The sequence below is a fragment of the Saccostrea cucullata genome, unplaced genomic scaffold (genome assembly GCF_032062105.1).
Source record: "Saccostrea cucullata isolate Sc308-1 unplaced genomic scaffold, CSIRO_AGI_Scuc_v1 ctg2564, whole genome shotgun sequence".
Lineage (NCBI taxonomy): Eukaryota > Metazoa > Mollusca > Bivalvia > Ostreida > Ostreidae > Saccostrea > Saccostrea cuccullata.
In genome coordinates, this window is record NW_026920725.1 from 23,967 (window position 1) to 45,494 (window position 21,528).

The window sequence follows — 21,528 nt, forward strand, 5'->3', positions numbered from 1 at the left end:
GAACTATGTTCTTTGACTTAAGACTGAAGTTTTCAAAGGTACTAAACATGTTTATTTATTTAGATAAAACTTTGTTTTATTTTTGTTGCTTTATTTAGCGTTTATATTAACTCAAAAGCGGTTGAGAGTAAGAACTATATTTTTACACGTAGCTTTAAAATGGCGACTATGGGGTTGACACCATGTCTTGAACAGTATCACATAAGCCGGTGTAAAGACGAATAATGACTCCCATCGAATAATGACCGGGGGTCATTTTTTGACAGCGGAAAATGACCCCCGATCAATATTTTAGGGCGAAAAATGACCCCCGGTTATTATTCAATGTCGAAAAATGACCCTTTTGCCCGTAAAAAAAGTGTCACCACCCTAAAAATTTGCAGAACCCACGTGAAGAAAAATGACCCCCGTAGAAAAATGACTCCCTGTGGATCAAAGCTGAAATTTTTAGGGGGCAAACAAAAAAATAGATAAAGAAGCATATTGGCCAAAATGCTAACCTGAGCTAATTGGGAATAAATTGATGATATGTTGATCTCATAACATTAAACAATTATAGCTATTTTTTAAGGTTAATGCGCTGATTCAGAATCTAAAGAGTAAAAGATTTATCGACCCTAAAGGGTTAGGTAAACATTGTTTTTCGATGGTGGAAATCATCGTACTGACAGAAAAAATCAACAGTATTATATATTATTATATCCTCCGCTTGAAAAGCGGGAGGATATTTAGTTATCGGGATGTTCGTCCGTCCGTCTGTTACGCTTTGGGGTATCCATCTCTTATCCGCAACTCCTCATATAGTATAAAAATATGTGTTTGTGAAACAGCTATGCCCCTGTATGGCAACAAAGCGAAGATTAAACTTTCCTTAAATGCAATTTAAATATATTGGTACCCAAAGTAGGGTCTTACAAGAAATACAACTGCAAAATAGGAAAGCCCTTGCACCACGTGTTCAAAAGTAATGGCTGAGGATAAGTTTTTGAAAGGCAGGTCAAACTCAACGGTCAAGGGGTCAAAGTTGATGGTTTCTTAAGAAAGGTTTCTTAAGAAAGGATTACATATGTGAAGTATGAAAACCCTAGAGCCTTTACCGTTCAAAAGGCCAAGGTTAAAGTTTTTTTCATAAGTACGGAAATCTCCAAGGTTAAGGTCAAAAGGTCAAAGTTTTTAGTATGCAGTGAAAGGTAATGCCCCAAAAAATACATATGTGGAGTATGAGTGTACTAGTATCTATCGTTTACAAGTAAAAAAATAAAATAAAAAAAATTGCATTTTGTGTAAAATGGGATAAACTCCAAGGTAAAGGTCAAAAGGTCAAATTTGGTGGTACCCGAAGTAAGGTCTTGTCACACGAAATGCAAATATTAAATATGAAAGTCATAGCTCCAATAAATGAAAAATTATGGTCAAGGTTAAAGTTTTTGCGGACAAACAGACCGCCAGATAGACAGACAGACATACAGACGGACACGATAAATTTATACACCCCCGAAATCTTCGATTACGGGGACATAAAAAAGAAATGGTCTTCCATTAACTTTTCATATTATGATACAATATAAAGAAGACGTTACAAAAATGAAAATTTTGTTCTGATTATCATATTAAATTCTCAGAAAAATATACTCAGAACTGAATATTAGAGTGGAGTAAAACAAGAATTAAGAAATATAAGGAATAATGTGTGCTAAATCAAAAGGTTATGTCTACATGTACAGTTTTTGCATTAGAATGTGTATTTTACACTAGCCCATAGCTTTACGTAGCACATTTTTAGGTGTTATACCCACCCCACCCCGTTACATATTAGGAGGAAGTCGATCATCAACAACAACAATAAAATCTACCCTACCTTTATCTTCTATAAGGAGGGACTAAATATAAGCTGAAAATAATCTACTATTCTACAGATTTTTAACTGTTACTTTGCCACAATACTTTCAAGTATACCATTGTTGCAACCACTATTGAAATAACGACCACTATTGAAATAATTATATCAATAGTGGTTGAGAGTGCATTTCAATAGCAATCATTGTTAGTAAACACTATTGAAATACGACCACTATTGAAATAATAATATCAATAGTGGTTGAGAGTGCATTTCAATAACAAAAAAAGTTAGTAACCTCTATTGCAAAACGACCACTATTGAAATAATTATATCAATAGTGGTTGAGAGTGCATTATAATAGCAAACATAGTTAGTAACCTTTATTGAAATACGACTACTATTGAAATGATTATATCGATAGTGGTTGAGAGTGCATTTCAATAACAAACATAGTTAGTAACCACTATTGAAATACGACCTCTATTGATATAATTTTTTCAATAATGGGTGAGACTGCATTTAAATATAATAACCATAGGTTTCAACAACTATTGAAATACCAGCACTACTGAAATAATTATTCAATAGTGGGTGAAAGTGCATTTCAATATGGTAACCATAGGTTTCAACCACTATTAAAATACTACCAGTATTGAAAGAAAAGTTTCACCGCGTCCGCAACTTTTGAAATAATTATTTCAATATATTGGATTCATTGTTCAATGTGCTATTGAAATCAATAATTTAAAGTAATATACGCTATATGAAACCAGTTGAATTAAAGCGGGGAAATCTATTTATTTTGTTTCTCAAATAAAGTTACGAAAATGCTGTTAATTACACATCTGAAGTCGTTCGGTTTAAAAAGATATTAAATCATAATTATTTATTTTCCTGCAAGGAAAGTAATGCCTCTCTTTGAATATTTATGATCAAGTGACGATGACGCAAACGGTAAACAACATGGCATCGAGAAAACGTGGTCGACCTTTTGGATGCCAGTTTACTTTGTCGGAAAGAAAAGAAAGAAAAAGACTATCAGAAAGAGAAAGAAACAAAGAAAAAATTTATATAGGAGAACATTATGAGCGATGGAGTACCTTAAAAGAACAGTTAAACTTTGCATACAACTTTAAAATTAGCAGGTTGTTTGCTTGACAGGTATGTATATTTCATTCTGGTGTGTATATTTCATTCTGCAACTTGTGCAAGTTAAAAAACGTAAAAAACACAGAACGTTAATGATAATAATTCAAAAGTTAATTCATTTAGCGGTATTCGTTAGCGTTTTGTTGTCTTACATGCTTTATTTATCGAAATGCACATTGACTTTTCGACTTGACATCATATGGGGCCACGTGCGGGTTTTTTTTTGTAATACGTTACTTCTGTCTTCCACGTACCCAGATAATGAGTTAGGCCTATATCCTCCGCTTTCAAATCTGAGGTTATATGCAGATACTAGTACATTTGTATTTGATTTACACTTGCTTGTGATTTATCTTTGCATTTTAAACTTTTGGAAAATTAATTTAATTAAACAGGTCCAGTCCAAAGACTATTTCTACCTACGTAGGTATTAATAGCTACCTAGGTATTTAAAGCTACCCAAAGTAGCTATTTTTACCTACTTTCTGCTTTACTTGCATTTTGTGGCCAAATGCAGGAACGGCGCAACATGGTGAGCACATAATTTCTTGATACAGTCACACTGATGATGAATATGACAAAAATTTGGCCAAAAAATGACAACTTCGTTTATTATCAATTTTGCATAGAAACTAATGTAAAATTGCCGATTCAGGAAGTAATCATTTTTTGGCCAAAATTTTGTCGTATTCATCATTATTGTGACAGTATCAAAAGATATGGTAATCACCATGTTGCGCCGTTTGGTCTTTGGGCCGCAAAATGCAGAAATTATATAAAGTAGGTAAAAATAGCTACTTTTGGTAGCTTTAAATACCTAAGTAGCTATTAATAACTACGTAGGTAGAAATAGTCTTTGGACTGGACCTGTTAAAATAAATAATCCTAAATTTTAGATAGTTATCTGAAAATTATTTAGATGTTACGTAAAGGTAATCCGAGATTCCTCTGACTCTAACCCCCGCTTTTATATTATGACTTGTGCGGGGGAGAGTCTCTAACCCCCGCTTTTATATTATGACTATGAATCTCGGATCTCCCCCGCACAAGTCATAATATAAAAGCAGGGGTTAGAGTCAGAGGAATCTCGGATTTTATTTTAGGGTGTTACTGTCATCAAAATGTTCATTAAACTCTGAAACAGCAAAATCGATATAGTCATGATAGTGTATCACTATGTTTATCGAGATCATAATAAATCCATTCAGATTCATAAGTCAGTATTTAATAATAACAAGTCAGTATTCAATAATTTAATAACTAACAACTGTCCAAGATATTTATCTTTATATCCACTGAAATATTCTCTTGCAATCATATGACATAACTCTAAGTAGTATATATATATATATATATATATATATATATATATATATATATATATATATATATATATATATATATATATATATATATATATATATATATATGTAGGACTCCAAAGTGCGATGGGACTCCAAAGTCCGATGGTCACGCCAAAGTCCGATGGTCTGTGCCAAACCCCGATGGTCTGACACGCAAAGTCCAATGGCGCAGAAAACAATTAACGTCTATGACGTCATAGTACTACTGCGCAAGAATTCGATGCCACGGCGTGCCAATAAATAAATACAAAATATCATAAATACAAAGACTTACCCTCGTCTTTTGGATGTAGGTGCGAAACTAAGACTTATCAGTCGAACAATGAGTATAAACTCTAACCTAACTATCATAGGTGGGTGTAGGACTAATCTAAATCATCCCAATAGTGTGCGAGGACTAACCCTAAAATCTCTCGGGTGGGTTCGAAGAAGCACCTTACTGTTCAAGGACTAACCCTTATCACTCCAATGGTGTACGAGGACTAACCCTAATACCTCTGGTGAGTGAAAACAAAAAGCAATATCCATAAAAAGGTATGTGAGACGAATACTGAATCAAATAATTTTGAATGCAGAGTAACGTCAAGACGTCGGACTATTGTGACGTTATAAACATTAATTGTTCCTCCGCACCATCGGACTTTGGCGTTTCAAACCATCGCACTTTAGCATCTCGCGTCTCATAGGAAACGAGCCATCGGACCTTGGCGTGACCATCGGACATTGGCGTCCGTAAAGACAACGAGCCATCGGGGTTTGGCGCAGACCATCGGGGTTTGGCGAGACCATCAGACTTTGGCGTCACCATCGGACTTTGGAGTCTTACATATATATATATATATTAATAATTAAATTGCTTCAAGAATATCATATAGGTACTAGGATCTTCCATGATTTGTTATCCAGGTTCAATTACAGGTGTACAGGCTAGGGATTTACCCCTAAGGCCGAAGGGTGTATGGAATACAGCCCAGGGTATAAAGCCTGGTACACTCTTGATTGCACTTGGATAATGAATTTATTTCCTCTTTTCCCCCAGAAATTCTTGGTAAACAATTAAGTCCAATCAACTGTGTCTCATTCAACTTATCGATAAGATTTACTGCATTATATAGTACTATACCTTAAATTTATTGACTGCATGAGTTTGAGAGCAACATGGGTTTTGTCAGACTGACAAAACGCATTTTGCCCAAGAACTCTGTCAATAAATGTTTTGTTATTCCTTTCATTTTATTTTATTTTTTTGGACATACATGTATTTTGTACGATATTCTGTGATGTAACATAACGTCTGTCACTGTTTAATACCAACAAATGAAAATGAGATTAAGCTCCGCCCCTTCTGTGATGTAAGCGGTCCAACATCTCATTGACCGGTCCAACATCTCACTCAGTGGTCCAACATCAATTTTTTTTATGCCCACTCAGCAAAACATTGAAAATGTTAAGACTTTTTCATATAGATTTGTATAGGAACAAATTTTTAAAGGTATATAACAAAATGTAACCCATCTTGGTGTCATGTCATTTGCTTTTTATCATAGAGAAACTCTGCATTGTGATGTCATGTGATTTACCCCCAGCTCAAGCCGCCTGGGTGCACGGAAATTTACACCTGACTTAATTTGTAACCATTTATTAAAGCTCTTGTTACAAGCTACATTGAAAATAAATTTATAATATATATTTATTTATTTTTCTCTATGTCTAGGGATACAAGATAATAATTGTAATTAGTATGTTGAAATAAATTTCCAGATACGAGGAAAGCCAAGTCTCAGCTGCTAGAGTACAGGTACTTGCTTCCACTCCTGTTCGGGCAGGTGCAGTAAGCCATTTACCTGCAGTAATGGGGAAAGATTTGCAAAGGGTCATCTCAGACATTTCTGCTGAAGAATCATCGAATGCAGCTACCGACCCGTAAGTAAAAAAAAAACAAATAAATATTTTTGCAATGATAAACAAGCAGATTTATAAATTGTGTTACATAGATGCTTTTTTGCCAAAATAACTTTAGAGTACCGACTTGTATATACATGTACTTTATATTACAGAGGAGTGTCAGATATATAAGAAATGGAGCCAGGTCCCTCAGTCAGGTATGGAACTGACACTTGTTTTTGACTTGCAGAATATAGTTTTTATAATGCAGAATATAGTTTTTATAAACTTGTCCATTGTCTGTCATTGTTAAGTGTTATCATTTTTATAAACTTTTCACTTTTTCATCTTCTTTTCAAGAACCACTGAGCCAATTTCAACCACACTTGCCACAAAGTATCCTTAGCTAGAAGGGATTCAATTTTGCTCAAATAAAGGGCCACACCCTCTTTCAAGGGGAGATAATTATGAATCAGTGAAATATTAATGATATCTTTCAAAAATTTTCAATCTCAAGAATCACTGGACCAGGAATTAAGATGGAATTCATGTGCAATCATCTTCAGGAATTGTTCATTCAAATTTGTTCAAATCATGACCCCTGCGGGTAGAGTGGGGCCACAGTGGACTATCCAATTTTATCATAGGAATAATATATAGGAAAAATATTTGTAAATTAAAGCCTAGATTGGTCATATTTATATGGAAGCATCTTCAGGTGGTGTAGATTCAAGTTTGTTCAAAACATGACCCCCAGGGGTAGGATGGGGCTACAATGGCCGATCAGAGTTTTACATCGAAATATAGGAACCGAAACATGTTTATAAATCTTCTTCTCAAGAACAAAAAAAAGCCATGCTTGGTTGTATTTCTATGGAAGGATCCTTAGATAATGTAGATTCAAGTTTTCTTTTTCAAATTGCAACCCTACCCCCTTACTTCTTATGCCTTTTCAGGGTAAGTTGGGACAACTTGTGCATTGAAGCTTTTACGGTAATTGTAAACTGGTTTTTGCTTTTTCTAGCCACACTACTCAGGTGCGCTATGTGGCCCCAGGTCTCTTGTTAAAATTTCTTAAGTAATTTGTAGTAGATTCTGGTATACAAAGTAGATGAATTTAAATAATACCAATTGAAAAATTTTTACAGAAAGAAAAGCAGAGGATCAAAGTACACCAGTACATCATCCTTCCTCAACCCCTTGGAGTGAGTATAAATTTAAATATAAATAAAGACTGAGCTAATTCATTTTAGTTGAATTTGACTTGTGTAATACATTATTTAGTTAATGATGAATTAAATATCATATTTAGGTTGAGTATTGATATAACAGAGGAATCTGATGGTGTCGAAGGAAGTGATGATGAAACCTATTATCCAAGTTTCAACATATCAATTGGGTAATTGATTTTTTAAATATTTTTTTTGTTCTAAATTACAGAAAAACATGAATATTGTATGCATTATAACAAAATGCTATTGAATTTAAAGACCACGAGATGTGACAGGCATTGAGGAACGCTCATGTGAAGAGGAAGTATTCCCAAATGAAGAGGAACAAGAAGAGGAAGTTGAAGAGGAAGAAACAGATATTGGTCCTTCGGTATGCAGGGTTTTATGTCCTGAAGAGTTTGGTCATCTCCTGGAAAACAAAACAGCCCTTGTGTATGTTAACCAACTTACAGCTCTTGCTAAGAAGAGAGTTGACCCACTATGCAAAGTCAAGGGATGTGGTGGAGTCCTCAATATTGACATAAAGCATGTTGCATCTGCTGTCTATCTTAAATGGGTAAGAGTTGTATGGAATAAATTAAAAATTATAGTATACAAAATTTCTTAGTTTACACTTTTATCATATTTAGTAGGGCTGGGCAATAATATCAATATCTCAATATATTGCAATACAGTGACAAAAAATATCGTATCGCAATACGATTTTGTAATATCGATATATTGGCAATATACTTAGATTAAGGAATTTTGTCATTAAATATAAAAATGGACTTATGAAAGTTTGTTATTAAGCCAAACAGTAAGACAGAAGTTGTTTTGGGGGAACATTTCAGAGTATAACTTAATGGAAATCAACAAGATTTTTTTTCATGTTGGTTACTTATCATAGTTATGTACATTCTGCATGTAAATTAAAATAAATATAGTAAGAAATTGCCATTTTTATTACATTGAAAATATTGCAATACGTATCGCAATACAGTTTAAAATATCGCAATATATTGCAATACGAAATCTCGGGCCAATACCCAGCCCTAATATTTAGTATTCAAAGGGTATATATTAAGTGTTCTTGGTTTCAGGTATGTCAAAACTCTCATATCGCAGAGACTTGGTGCTCTCAGCCTGTTCTAAATCGAGGTCTACATGGTGGAGACCAGCTTATTTCCTCCGCCATTTTATTTTCTGGAAATAATTTCAACAAAGTTCAGCTATTTGCCAAGTTCCTGCAGATGGGTTTTCCAAGTCAGTCCTCCTTCACTAGGCTGCAGAGGAGATACTTGGTACCAGCTGTGGATGAACTGTAGGAGGAAACACAGACAGAATTGGCTACAGAGATGGAAGACAAAGATCTTATACTTCTTGGTAATGGCTTAATTTCAATTGTAATACATTTCATGCATTATTGCATTTTAATCATTCACTTCAGAGTAGGTGTTTGGCATGATAATCTAATGTTCCATGCTTTATAGGAGATGGGAGAATGGATAGCCCAGGGCATAGTGCGCAGTACTGCACTTATACTTTCATGGAGAATGACAGCAAGAAAATTCTCTCAGTAAAAGCTGTAGACAAAAGAGAAACAGAGAGAAAGGGTGCAAACCTTGAGAAAGAAGGATTTATAAGGGGAATGCAAGATGTCCAAGACAGAGGGTTACAAGTCAAAGAAGTTGTTACTGATGCTCACCTCCAGATAGGTGCCATTATGAGTGAGTTTTCACTTTCATTTTTTTATAGAATAAAACATATATATAACCTCTAAAGTCTTTAAAATAAGTTATGTTTTACTTGTTTTCTTTGATTTTATGACTTACATGTACATGTGTACAATACAAATTTGTTCAATAAAATATAAATGTATTCATTTTCTTATAGAAAAGGACTACAAAGACATTAAACATAGCCACGATATATGGCACGCTGCTAAGAACCTTGGCAAAAAGCTTATTGCGGTACGTTACAAAAATAAATTTTTTTAATCAATATATAACTTGCAAAAATTTGTCATTTTTCACATTGTTGCATTTATGGCAAAGAAATGTTTAATTTAAAAATGTTACTTACATGTATCTAGTGCATCTAATCTGTTCTATGTATTGTAGGCAGGACAAGAGAATAGTTGCAGAGAACTCCAGAAGTGGTCCAAGGACATTGTGAACCATTTCTGGTACACATGTAAAACAGCAAATAACTTGGATGACTTTATGGTAAGTTCACAGGATCCCATTTTGGCAATTCTTTAAGGTTGTTAATAAGTATACAGTTCATATCATGTGAAACACTGGAAATTTATTTTAAACAAAGATTACTTGTGAAGTGAAGCTTAGTTAGGATATTGTACCATCATCGTTTTCAGGTTCAAATAATTGGCAAGAAAGTAAATAATGTAATTCTGGTTCATAATTTTGTAAGAAAGGTACACATTGAGAATAAATTGTGCGAGCTTGCTCACATTATCTTAAGTTAACATTTTACATTGGTCTTGCTCAAAACACTTAAATTTTTGTCTACAAATAATCTATTCAGGAAAATGTATTGATATTGCTGTTTATTTTCTTCAATAGGGAATTTGGGGAGGTCTTCTCCATCATGTGGTTGGGGAACATGAATGGTTTTTGCCATACAGTGATACAGGTGTAAGTTGCTGCTCATATGATCCTATAACTGAGGAGACTATTAGGGAGAAGGAGTGGATGAAAAAAGGCAGCCCTCAGAAGAATTGTATTTGATAAGAGATTCCTACACAACATCCCTTACTATCTCAATTTCAGGTACAGAAAATATACACATGCATGCTGATGAAGCAAGAGAGCAATTAATCAATAGAGTAGAATAAAAGTATGAAATGTGATATAATGCACATGGTCTCATTTTTTCTTTCAGAAGTACAGCTGAACTTGAGAGCTTTCACAACCACATGTTAATGTACTCGTCAAAGAGATACTCATACACTCCTCCAGTGTACAGAGCGAGGAGTATATTAGCCGCTTTAGATTATAATGAACATGTGGACAGGGAACCAGTTATCAACAAAGATGGTACAGTCAGGTAGGCACAACAAAATTCAATATGCTTTCTGAAGTCTATGTACAAGTTGTGCAATGTTCAGTGTGATTCAAATCTCAGATCTTTATTTGACTTTTCATTTTGCTTCAGGCTGCAAAGGACGTACAATAAAAAGTCTGGTAGATGGTCAGTTTATCCAGTGAAAGAGAAAAAGACGTACAATCACATACCAGATCTATTGAGAAAGGTCCTGGAAAAGCGAATCAGAGACAGAGAAGGTTTCCATGGGCCAGTTGTACTGGAAGTAGGAGACCCTAGAAGGATCTGCAAGACGATTGCGCCTTCATTGCTGCCACCATCTGCTCAGCTAGCAGAGGAGAAAAAATCTCGATTTGAAAAGTAACTCTGTAACAAACTGATTTTATTATCACCCTCAACAGCGGCCAATCTATTTGGGTTGTGTTAGAAAGTATCGGGGCATACGTGTCCTATGGACATATTTCTAGTTTTTTTTTTAAACTTGCTTTAAACTATAAGTATTAATTGTTATCATATCTGAATTTCATTATCATTTTTCATCTGATAATTCTAAATAAATAGTTATATTTAAAGAGTTTACAATAGATAATCCCCAGCCTTTGAGTGTGTAAATAGGAAATCACAATTTTCCGAATAATAATGACATGGTAAAAGTGCATGGTGAATAAAATTTGAAAAGTTTTTCAAACTAGTAAAAATGTTTTGTAATGCATTATTGTGGGCTTTCTGTTTGCAGGTTGCTTGTTCAGTTTACGAAGAATATCTCGTGGGTTATTTTGTGATAGGATATCTGTATGCAGTTATGCTTGTTTTATTTATTACATGTATTGTAATTAATCCTCTTGTGACTAGGATTGACACTGTATTCACTAAAGCAGAAAATGCATATTTGCCACTGATGTGTAAAAAAAATTGTTTTTACCTCCCATGATCAGGGGTTCCAGTGATAGGATGGGGCTTTGTTGAACTAATAGTGGAAATGCATTATTTCTTTAAAAAGCTTCTTCTCTGCTCTTGGGTATTAAGTCAAACTATGTACCAAGTTATGATGGTCCCTGGGTACTGGGGGGATGGGGGTCTCTAATGATTATAGACTGAAATTAAATTAAACCTTTAAAGGCTGCTCTTTGGACTTACCAGTAATCAAAGATTTCTGATGAGCAAGGGTACCTTTTCCAAAATTTTTAAATATTTGTCCCTAGGGTCATGGAAGGAACTCTACTGATTATATATTGGTAATGCATTTTTCTTTATTCCTCTGCTCTGCCTTTGGGTATTAATTAATCAAAAGCATGTTATTAAAGTGTTTAGTTTTGATGAGTAATGGTGCCTCCTTCAATTTTGTGAATTTCATAGTCTCTGGTGTAAAACACAAATCAAATTCAATTGTTGCATGATACTCAGGTGACCTATAAAACTCATGGGCCTCTTGTCAAATAAATTTATCTATACCCAGTTTTACCATTTTATGATATGGATGTGACCATTCTCTGTTTATGATTCATGAAATAATAGAAGTAAGCATTTTGATAGAATATTTTCTTTCAAATATCTGGGGAAAAAATTGTCAGACATGAAAGTCAAACTTCTGTGATCATTTTTATTTTGAAACATGTATATTGCATATACAAACAGACATACACACAAACAAAAACCTCAGGGAAATTAATATAAATGTATTGCAATTCAAATCATGTACAGAGAGGAGCAAATTATTGTTAGCTCACCTGAGCTGAAGGCTCAAGTGAGCTTCTCTGATCACATTTTGTCCGTAGTCCGTCCGTCCGTCTGTAAACGTTTCACATTTTCAACTTCTTCTCAACAACCATTGGGCCAATTTTAATCAAACTTGATACAAAGCATCATTGGGTGATGGAAAGTGTAAATTATTAAAATAAAGAGACAAGGGTGGGGTCATTTAAAAATCTTCTTCTCGAGAACCATTGGGCCAGAAAAGCTGAAACTGATGTGGAAGCATCCTGGGGTAGTATTGAATCTAAATTGTAAAAATCATGACCCCAGGGGGTAGGGTGGGGCAACAATAGGGAATCCAAGTTTTACATAATATAGGAAAAATCTTCTCAAGAACCACTAGACCACAAAAGCTGACACTTATGTAGAAGCATTCTGGGGTAGTGTAGATTCTCAATAGTGAAGACCAAAATAGGGGTGGTGGTGGTGTTTTTTTTTTTTTTTTTTTTTGGGGGGGGGGGTAGGGGGTCACAATAGACATAAGAAGAGGGGAAATCTGGTAAAGAACTGCATCACTAAAGTTACTCAGTTGAGCGATGTGGCCCATGGACCTCTTGTTTTAAATTACTGTTGAGATTTTGGATTTCTTATGTATATGTACAAAAATAATAAAAAAGAACATAATTGAGTAAGATAAATTGTTGTTTTCCTTAACTTTATGCAGTTCTTAATCGAAAAGCATTATGTGTACTGTATTTGACAAATCACCCTAAGCGTGAAGGAATGTATCCTGTGTACTGGCCATACTGGTCTGGATACTTATCCCGAATGGCCCAAACGCAGCAACTAGGGATAACATGCCTCACACCAACACCAAGGCGCCCATGGTGCCACAGGATAAATTGGCGGTACCCTGCATGACGCTTTCCTTTGTTGTAGTCTTCATCCTGTGGCAAGGCAAACACATCCTGCCGGTACATCTGGGCCATCTGAAGCACCAGCTCGTCTAGTACTATGAGGTTGAAATCCTGTAATCAATAACAAAATTATTATATTAATTATTATATATATATATTACATTATTATATATATATATATATATATATATATATATATATATATATATATATATATATATATATATATATATATATATATATATATATATATATATATATATATATATATATATATATATATATATATATATATATATATATATATATATATATATATATATATATATATAATTATTTCATATATTTTATATACTTGCAGGTTCGTACATTCAAATTCCACTGTCTCTCTTGAACAGCAAAAGCTGCTGCATCTCCCCTGTGTAGGCCTCTGGTGCCCCTCCCTCTCCCTCTGCCAGATGCTCCTCCTCTCCCCCTTCCTCTCCCTCTCCCCCTCCCTCTTACAGGTCTTGCTGGACTGGAAGTGGAGCTTGAGTCACTCTCCCACTTCCTTTTCCTTCTTTGACGCATACCTCTCCTTACCGGACTAGAATTACCCTGCAATATTGAAGAATTCTTTCTTAGAAAAATCTTTCAAGAGCATGTTATAGTATGACAGAGGATTAATTTTATATTTTATAAAAATTAAAAACATGTAGGCTTTTTTTCAAATAGGCCTATATAACGTATTCAGAGATATATCATGTACATGTATATTGCTATGTAAATTTATACATGTACAGATAAATAATAATAAATATCATTTCATTGATTTTCAAAAAAAAAAATCTTTAAAATATGTATGACATGTGTAGGTGATGAATTCGAAGTTTACATGTGCCTGCAGTTTTAAAAGGGACATGTTTGACAGGTACTATATATGCATGCATGTGAATCTTGTTAAAATTGATCTTTCATCTCGCTCTTTGGAAATTTAATTTGTTGCTCCTTTCACGAGCAACAAATCAATTTTATGAAGAGCGAGATGAAATAGGTATAATTCTAATTTTGTATTCATGTGTAACATAGGGAATCATATATATACGTAGGTTCTTGCTTGTATTTTATTAAGTAATTTGTCTAAACATGCTGAATGCTCCTCTGTATTTTGTTTTCACAGGAAGGGGTATAATTTATTCTGACTTTAAATTATTTTGATATACGAAAAGAAAGAAAAGCTATGTGCTCCGTACATGACTTGGTATACCCTTAGGTGCCCCATTTGTAACGCTGTCTATTTGTATTATTATTATTTTTTTTTATCAATACGGGTATCTTGAATGGCAAACGTCGTGACTAAGTGAGTAAATCTTTCAAAACATCTGGTGTTAAATCATATACTCCTTGGGGACAGATATTTATAACATGTTTAACCCTTGTTCATTACGTAAACAAATTGTGAAATATACAACAGTCAACATACCTTGTCCATGCTGATTTTTCCCGCGGACATGCGCAATGGGATTGATGACGCACTTCCTTCATCAATATTCATAAAAAGGCAGCGAATCTCTAATTGTAAAAATCGCTGATGGCTTCATTAATACTGTAATTAATTGAGCGATATGTTGTGGAAAGTGTTAACTTTAATCACCAAATATGTTTCTTAATTCATTTAATCTAAATAGACGTTTAGATTTTTTTTTTAAATAAGGCTTGTTATAGCGTGTATTACTTTAATCCATATGTGAACATTATTTCAATAGTGGTTGCAACCTATGTTTGTTATTGAAATGAATCTCACCCACATTTGAAAAAAATATTTCAATTGTGGTCGTATTTCAATAGTGGTCATTACCTATGTTTGTTATTGAAATGCACTCTCACCCACTATTGAAACAATTATTTCAATAGTGGTTGTATTTCAATAGTGGTTACCACTATTGATATAATTATTATACCCCCCGCTTGAAAAGCGGGAGGGTATATAGTAATCGTTAATTCCGTCCGTCTGTACGTCCGTCCGTCCGTCTGTCCGTGTTTACGAGAGTGCATTTATTGGGTATTTTTCATGCCAGGATTGTACTTATTGGGTACTTTTTGCTTATTGGGTATACCCAATAAGAAGTGTCGCTGAATATGCTTAAAACACCCTAATTGGGTATTTGCAGGTTAGTACCCAACAAAACTTGGACACGACGATTTGTCCAAAAAAGTGTCCAAAAAAGTTGCTTTCACGGACGCACCGTGTTTTGTTGTTTCAGTTTTACATTCGGAACTCTAAATTCTCGAGAGTTCCGAAAATCAACTTCCGTTGATCCTGATCATAACAACGTTTGTTTTCAAGGAAAAAAAATATGGCGACTAAGAAACACTTAATGTCAACAAGATTTTCTGATTGACAAGAGAAAAGGTAAGTTTATTCGATTAATATCTATCCATTGCTGGGTTCTTGTTTAAGGAAAATTGATTTTAATGTAATTTTGAAAACAATTGTGCACAAAATTAAAATAGATATATCGGAACAATTAATCCTAAGTTGCACTTGTTTGTATTTTGAATTTTCTCTGTCTTTTTAACTCTCTTGAGGGCTAGAAGTCAGGGCTCTCACACCACTTTTTGGGACTGGGGCCGGGGCCGTTCAAATTGGGAAAATTATCGTCATTTTGGGAAAAGTTGGATAACACAAATTCATTTAAAAAATCCTCAAATTTTGCTTTTCTAGCATTTTATCACCAATGCTAACTCTGGTTTGAAAAAACAGTTAAACAGAACAAACATGGGTACGTAGGCTATTTATGAAAGTACATTAGCTTTGTCATTACTATTTTTGAGTGTTGATATTGCGGTTATATGTCTTACTGCGTGACAGTCGCTAGTCGCTTAGTCCCGAATTTCCTCGATCACATGGGCAACTTTGCTTACCAATATAGCGCGAGACTGAACATGCCGAAGCGCGGGTGTGTTTCTAGGTGCAGCTTACTAATGTTTAAATGAAATGTCTATTTTTGAAACCAAAATGCTGGTTTTTGTCGAAACTACATAACAAGATACTCTGCACTCATAGTTGTATACATTTTTGTAAAAACAATAACCTGGTTCCCCGAACCAGTTTACGAATGCATTTGGCGCGAACTAATAAAATAGTAGTACAGTTTCACTTTCATTTGCAAATGTGTTTTGTTTGGGGTTTTTTTTGCGATTAGGTTTGATGGACTTTTATTTTTTTAATTAATATTTTACTCTGGATGGAAATTGGGAAATTTACACCTTTCTTTTGGGAAAAAAGGTACCTTTTTTGCATTGGGAACGGGGCCGTTGAACGGCCCCAATTTTAGAGAATTGAGAGCCCTGGAAGTATTTAGTAAACATGGTAAATGATCGTATATTGTTAGATAATCTTTAATAAATTGAAAGTGTTTATTATTTAATTTTATATCATAACCAACTAAGTATAATCTGACAATGTATATTGGAAAGGGAAATGAAAATTTTAACAATCGTGTGTTCATAAATCAGCTGTAAATTATCGGTTCATGTAGACAGTATTACAATCGCAAAGTGAGCTGAGATGATGATAAATGGGATAATTGACAACAACTAAATAATTGTATGTAAGTTTATCTCATCTGATATGTAACTTAAGAGATTCATTGTATTACTGAAAAACTTTCAGTCAAAACAGTGCTTCTTTCCGTCTTTGATTTTGACTCAAATCAAAAAAGTGCTAAATCTAAAGCAAACTAGCATGGCGCGGCGCCATGCCCCTTTTTCCAGCGCCATGCCCTTATTTCCTAACCCAAAATTAATAAATATGCCCAGTTTAGGCAATATTCCTTTGCTGTTCTGTTTATTCAGTGCATGCTGATAATCCCTTTGTTTAAACAACGACAGGAAATCACTTCACGCTTGAACGCACGCAGAAAGCAACCTGGCTAATTAACATGCCTCAGGCTGTCAGGGTAGAGGATTTAACTTGAGAAACTGTCATTTGATTGCATTGATTATGCAAGAATTAGCCCAAGACCAAAGATAAATAAACTTGTGAATTATTAACTAATAAAAATTAGGATGGTTTTTTTATAAACCGAAAGTAGAATAAAACACATAGTTCAACTTGAAGAAAAAACGGATATTTTATCTGAATAAAATACTTACAGTGTACCAAAAAACTGAATGTGATGTGATAAAAGGCTTAAAAGCAACAAACTAAGTTAGTTTCTTTGATTGAACTGATAGATTTGACAAGCTGAGGGTCAAAGTTTCTAATTAAAGTCAGAGTTTTTTTTTTAAACAAATTATGCATGGCAGTAAGACCAGTTTTCACATGATCCTGTTGGTAGAATATTTTCCAAGTAAAGAGAATGGTCTCTACATGTATTTTTCAAAATGCCTATCCCCCCTTCCCTAAAAAAAAGTATTTTCCTTTTAATGTTTAAATTGACTGTACTTGTAAACAAATAACAGTCCAAGCAGATAAAAAAAACAATCATACCTCCAAACTTTAATAATTTTTGCACCTGTTTCAGCTAGATTAATACCATTACTTTCTCTCAAGTGTAACCTTACTACTTTTTTTATTGAAGAAATTGGATGTAAATGCCTTTTTTATATTCTTTTTGTTTCTGAATCAATAATTAAAACATTGTTTAAAAAAAAAATAAAGAATGGAATACAGATATATGAATTTATCTTTAAATAACTTGTTTTAAATAAAGATCTCAATATGAAAGGATATTAAAAGTAATTAGACATGTTAAAGTATGTAAAAATTAAAAAATGTTAAATATATAATTTCAATGACATTAACATTTGTTTTCAAAGTGCCCTCGTGAGATCCTGTCGCGACACAAAGTGCCCTTTTGATTCCTTGATTACCATGCCCTTTTTAGGGTCTAGATTTAACATTTTTTTTTTTAAAAAAAGAGTGTCTGCTTTATTTTGATTTTTTTTAAAATTATGGTTTTTGTCATCTGTTTTAATTAATTTAAAACAATACTGAAATTGATATAGGGCTACTATAACTATTTCACATGATGGGTGTGTAATTAGCATCGCGCTACACCCGGGGCTTCCATTTTTGAGGATGGGGCTAGCGTTTTTCTGCACTGAGGAATCCCCTTGGGCTATTAGGAATTTTAAAATACACATGTAATACATGAAAAGCACCACCGGTATTTTCACTCTTTTTTGCTATTAAATTCCCTAATATGGAAATATTCCAGACAGCATGCTCATATTATCCATAAATCTCCACAACTGCATCCATTTTGCAGTACTACAAGACTGATTTATTTAAAAACGATCTTTTATTTCCTAATATGAATTCCCCCCTTTCCTTTGTTTAATATAGCAATATTTGCTTGTACATATATGCCTCACAGATATCTCATTATTAAATTATATACATTCACTCAATCAGCTCAATGATAAGTGTCATGCAATTATGTAGAGTTTTTTTAAAGCCATATATGGCGTAACTGATCAAAAAATATATTTTTGAAAAATACAAAATTAAGTACAGAAATATAGTTAATGCATTTAAATTAAAGCTTTTCATACAATTCGGAGCACGGAGAACACCTCGTTTTATCTAATAATACGATTTTATCTTCTCTGTAATGTGTTATTTAAATCTTTTGTATTTTCTTCCAAGTCGGAGAAAATTCCGAGAATCCAAATTAAATTTTGATATCTTTATAACGCAGTTGACTTAGATTTTGTAATTTACGGAAAATTTCTATCTTCATCATGTTTATATAAAGTAATGATACAAATAATAAGTTCTCATAATTTTAGTCTAATAATTTTCATTGTACATACGCCATATATGGCTTTAAATGATTCAAGATGAAAACAAAATGATTTTTGCTTTGTTTTAATTAGACGAACTAGTGAATGACCAGAAAAGGAATATTGAAAATCTTTTTTTCATTTTTTTTAATCATTAATTTATATATGATTAAATTTTACTAGCGAAAATTAAATTAAAATTTAATTTTAAAAAGAATCATCTGTAGTTAATACCCTGACTTTTTTCACGATGAACTTTTTTTCAATGTTACTTTTTAATTTTTGCCTCTATATTTGGGCTTGTCACTTTTTACTCGGGGATAGTAACTTTATTGCCACAAAGCTGTGGATTAGTACTTCATTTCCTTTATTGCACAGCGATGACTATGATTTAATAGCACAAAAAGCTAATGGGGCTACGTATGTGAATTTATATGATTAATGCTTACGATTTTAGGATAACTGGAGATAATATTTCCTTTTTTCCATTGATATTACATAGATATTTTCCTAAGTATTATGTTACAATAAATTGGTTTAGATTTTTTTTTAGAAGAGATAGAGGGAAAAACTTGTACATACTACATAACTACTAGGCAACCAACCTTTAACTGCAGGAAAGCTTTTGGTATGTGCAATACAGCTACATAAAACCTCTTTAGTATTCATGTTAAGTTTGAGGAAGTACCTTAGTATTTTTAGGTCACCTGAGTAAACTCAGGTGACCTATTGCTATCTGTTTTCGTCCGTCGTTGTGCGTCGTCCGTCGTGCGTTAACATATGAACATTTTTAGCTTCTTCTCTGCAACCACTGAACCAATTTCAACCAAATTTGGCACAAAGCATCTATGGGTGAAGGTGAACAGAAATTGTGAATTTCATGATCCCTGCCCCCCTGGGGCCTGAGGGGTGGGGCCAAAACCACTAAAATTAATGCAATTTTTAAAAATCTTCTTCTTTACTCCTGGACATCAAGCAGTCAAACTGTTTGCATGATTGTAATCAGCAATGAGTCCTCTACCAAAATTTTGAAATTCATGGCCCTGGGGTCAGGGGTTCTAGTGCTAGGGCGGGGCTAAATAAGTAGGTAGTGAAAATGCATTATTTCTTTGAAAATCTTCTTCTCTGCTCCTGGGTGTTAAATAAACCAACTAAGTACATAGTTATGATGAGCAAGAGTGCCTCTACCAAAATTGTGAATTTTATGGCCCCAGGGTCAGGGGTTCTGGTGTTAGGGCGGGGCTCTATTGATTATATAGTGAAAATACATGAATTCTTTGAACATCTTATCCTTTGCTCCTGGTTAATATAATAATGATCTAATTACATATTTGAGGCCATGATTTATTTTATTTTTAGTTTTACAAACCCTCCGCTAAAGGTTTTGAATTTTCAGGAAAAAATAAAATAATTTTTTTCTTTCCGATGTCAAATTTGAGTCGGGATCGAGATTTCAAATTTACGAACTCGCACTTCCGGTTTTAAGAGAAATGGCGGGTAAATAAAGCTAGATCTGAGAAGATACCTTGGTTTAGTGTAAAATTCATCGATACGAGTGCCATTCAAAACGTTTCACCCGTTCAAAGGACAAATAAAATGCTGACGACTTTGTTGCACAATGACATGCTGGTGAGATAATTATGTATTCGTTTCAAAAGTATCTGTCTGTAAATCATTTTCCTCCCCCAGATTTTAAACTGCCCGTGGTAGCTATTGCATATTGCCAGCGACATTGTTTACTGTTTAGGTCTCTGTTATAGCTTACAGTCTAAGCATCATTCTTCAGAAAAGGGTTGCTTATGCATCAGATGTAATGAATAAAACTATGAGAGAAGTTAAGTCCATTTGAGGAAGAAATAAACAATAACCTGAAGAAAAAAAAATCAACTATTAAAAGTCAAGAATATACAAATATATACAGGCATGTAGTATCATTTGTATCAGCCAGAAAAATTATTTTACACTTAATTGAAAAAATGTTCACCCTACTCCCCAATACTCCCTGTCTGTTTTATGATAGGTATTATAATTTTAGGCATCAAGTAAATTTTAGAACAATGTCTACACATTCACCCAACAAATATTAAAAAAAAATGAAGATATATTGAAAGACTTTTAAAGAATTGATTTCTTAAAACATATTTTGACCAACATCACAAAATTTATATAACTGGCCCAAACTGACAGATGATGAAATAAGCAATTGAATGTTCTACTTTCCTATTTGTAAGCATTATGTGTCCAGTGGTAAGGAGCCTATTAGAATAGCATAAAAAAGAATGTACAAATGTTAATAATTGATTTATTTCAATAATTTTTTTTTTTTATTTCCTTCTCCTTTGGGACTTTTTTATTCTCATGTTCATAACTAAACCTAAACATAAAAAAAAAATGCTGGCCTTATAATGAAGAAAGGGGCCTCTTTCAAAATAGGTAATTTCAGGGCCGCTGGGTCAGGGGTACCAGGGGGGTACTTTGACTAAAAATAAATTAATGCTGTGAAATCTGCCCTTTGATAAGCAAAGGTGCCTCCTTCAAAATTTGTGAATTTCATGGCTTTTGGATTAAAACACGAACCAAATACAATCGCTGGAAAGTTGTTACGTGATACTCAGGTGACCTATAAGGCCCGT

At 33.7% G+C, this 21,528-nt stretch overlaps 1 protein-coding gene and 1 pseudogene across 1 annotated transcript; one reads left to right on the plus strand and one right to left on the minus strand.

Annotated features, from left to right (window-relative positions):
* Positions 1–6,410: 6,410 nt before the first annotated feature.
* Positions 6,411–10,521, plus strand: LOC134256304 (uncharacterized; annotated as a pseudogene).
* A 2,196-nt stretch (positions 10,522–12,717) lies between these two features.
* LOC134256344 (uncharacterized) lies at positions 12,718–14,615 on the minus strand. The gene is made up of 4 exons (XM_062738994.1): positions 14,586–14,615; positions 13,493–13,720; positions 12,968–13,234; positions 12,718–12,920 (listed from the first exon to the last, which is right to left on the minus strand). Exons 1-3 carry the CDS (start codon positions 14,613–14,615, stop codon positions 12,971–12,973), a joined length of 522 nt encoding a protein of 173 aa, XP_062594978.1. The 3' UTR covers positions 12,718–12,920; positions 12,968–12,970.
* Positions 14,616–21,528: the final 6,913 nt, after the last annotated feature.

What these genes read in the sequence shown, in the direction of transcription:
- LOC134256344 (XM_062738994.1), bottom strand. Translation starts at nt 14,615, where the DNA reads ATGTCCGCGGGAAAAATCAGCATGGACAAG. An exon ending in GAAAAATCAGCATGGACAAG is followed by an intron (nt 13,721 to 14,585) that starts GTATGTTGACTG and finishes TCAATATTGCAG; the next exon opens with GGTAATTCTAGTCCGGTAAG. An exon ending in AGAGACAGTGGAATTTGAAT is followed by an intron (nt 13,235 to 13,492) that starts GTACGAACCTGC and finishes TATTGATTACAG; the next exon opens with GATTTCAACCTCATAGTACT.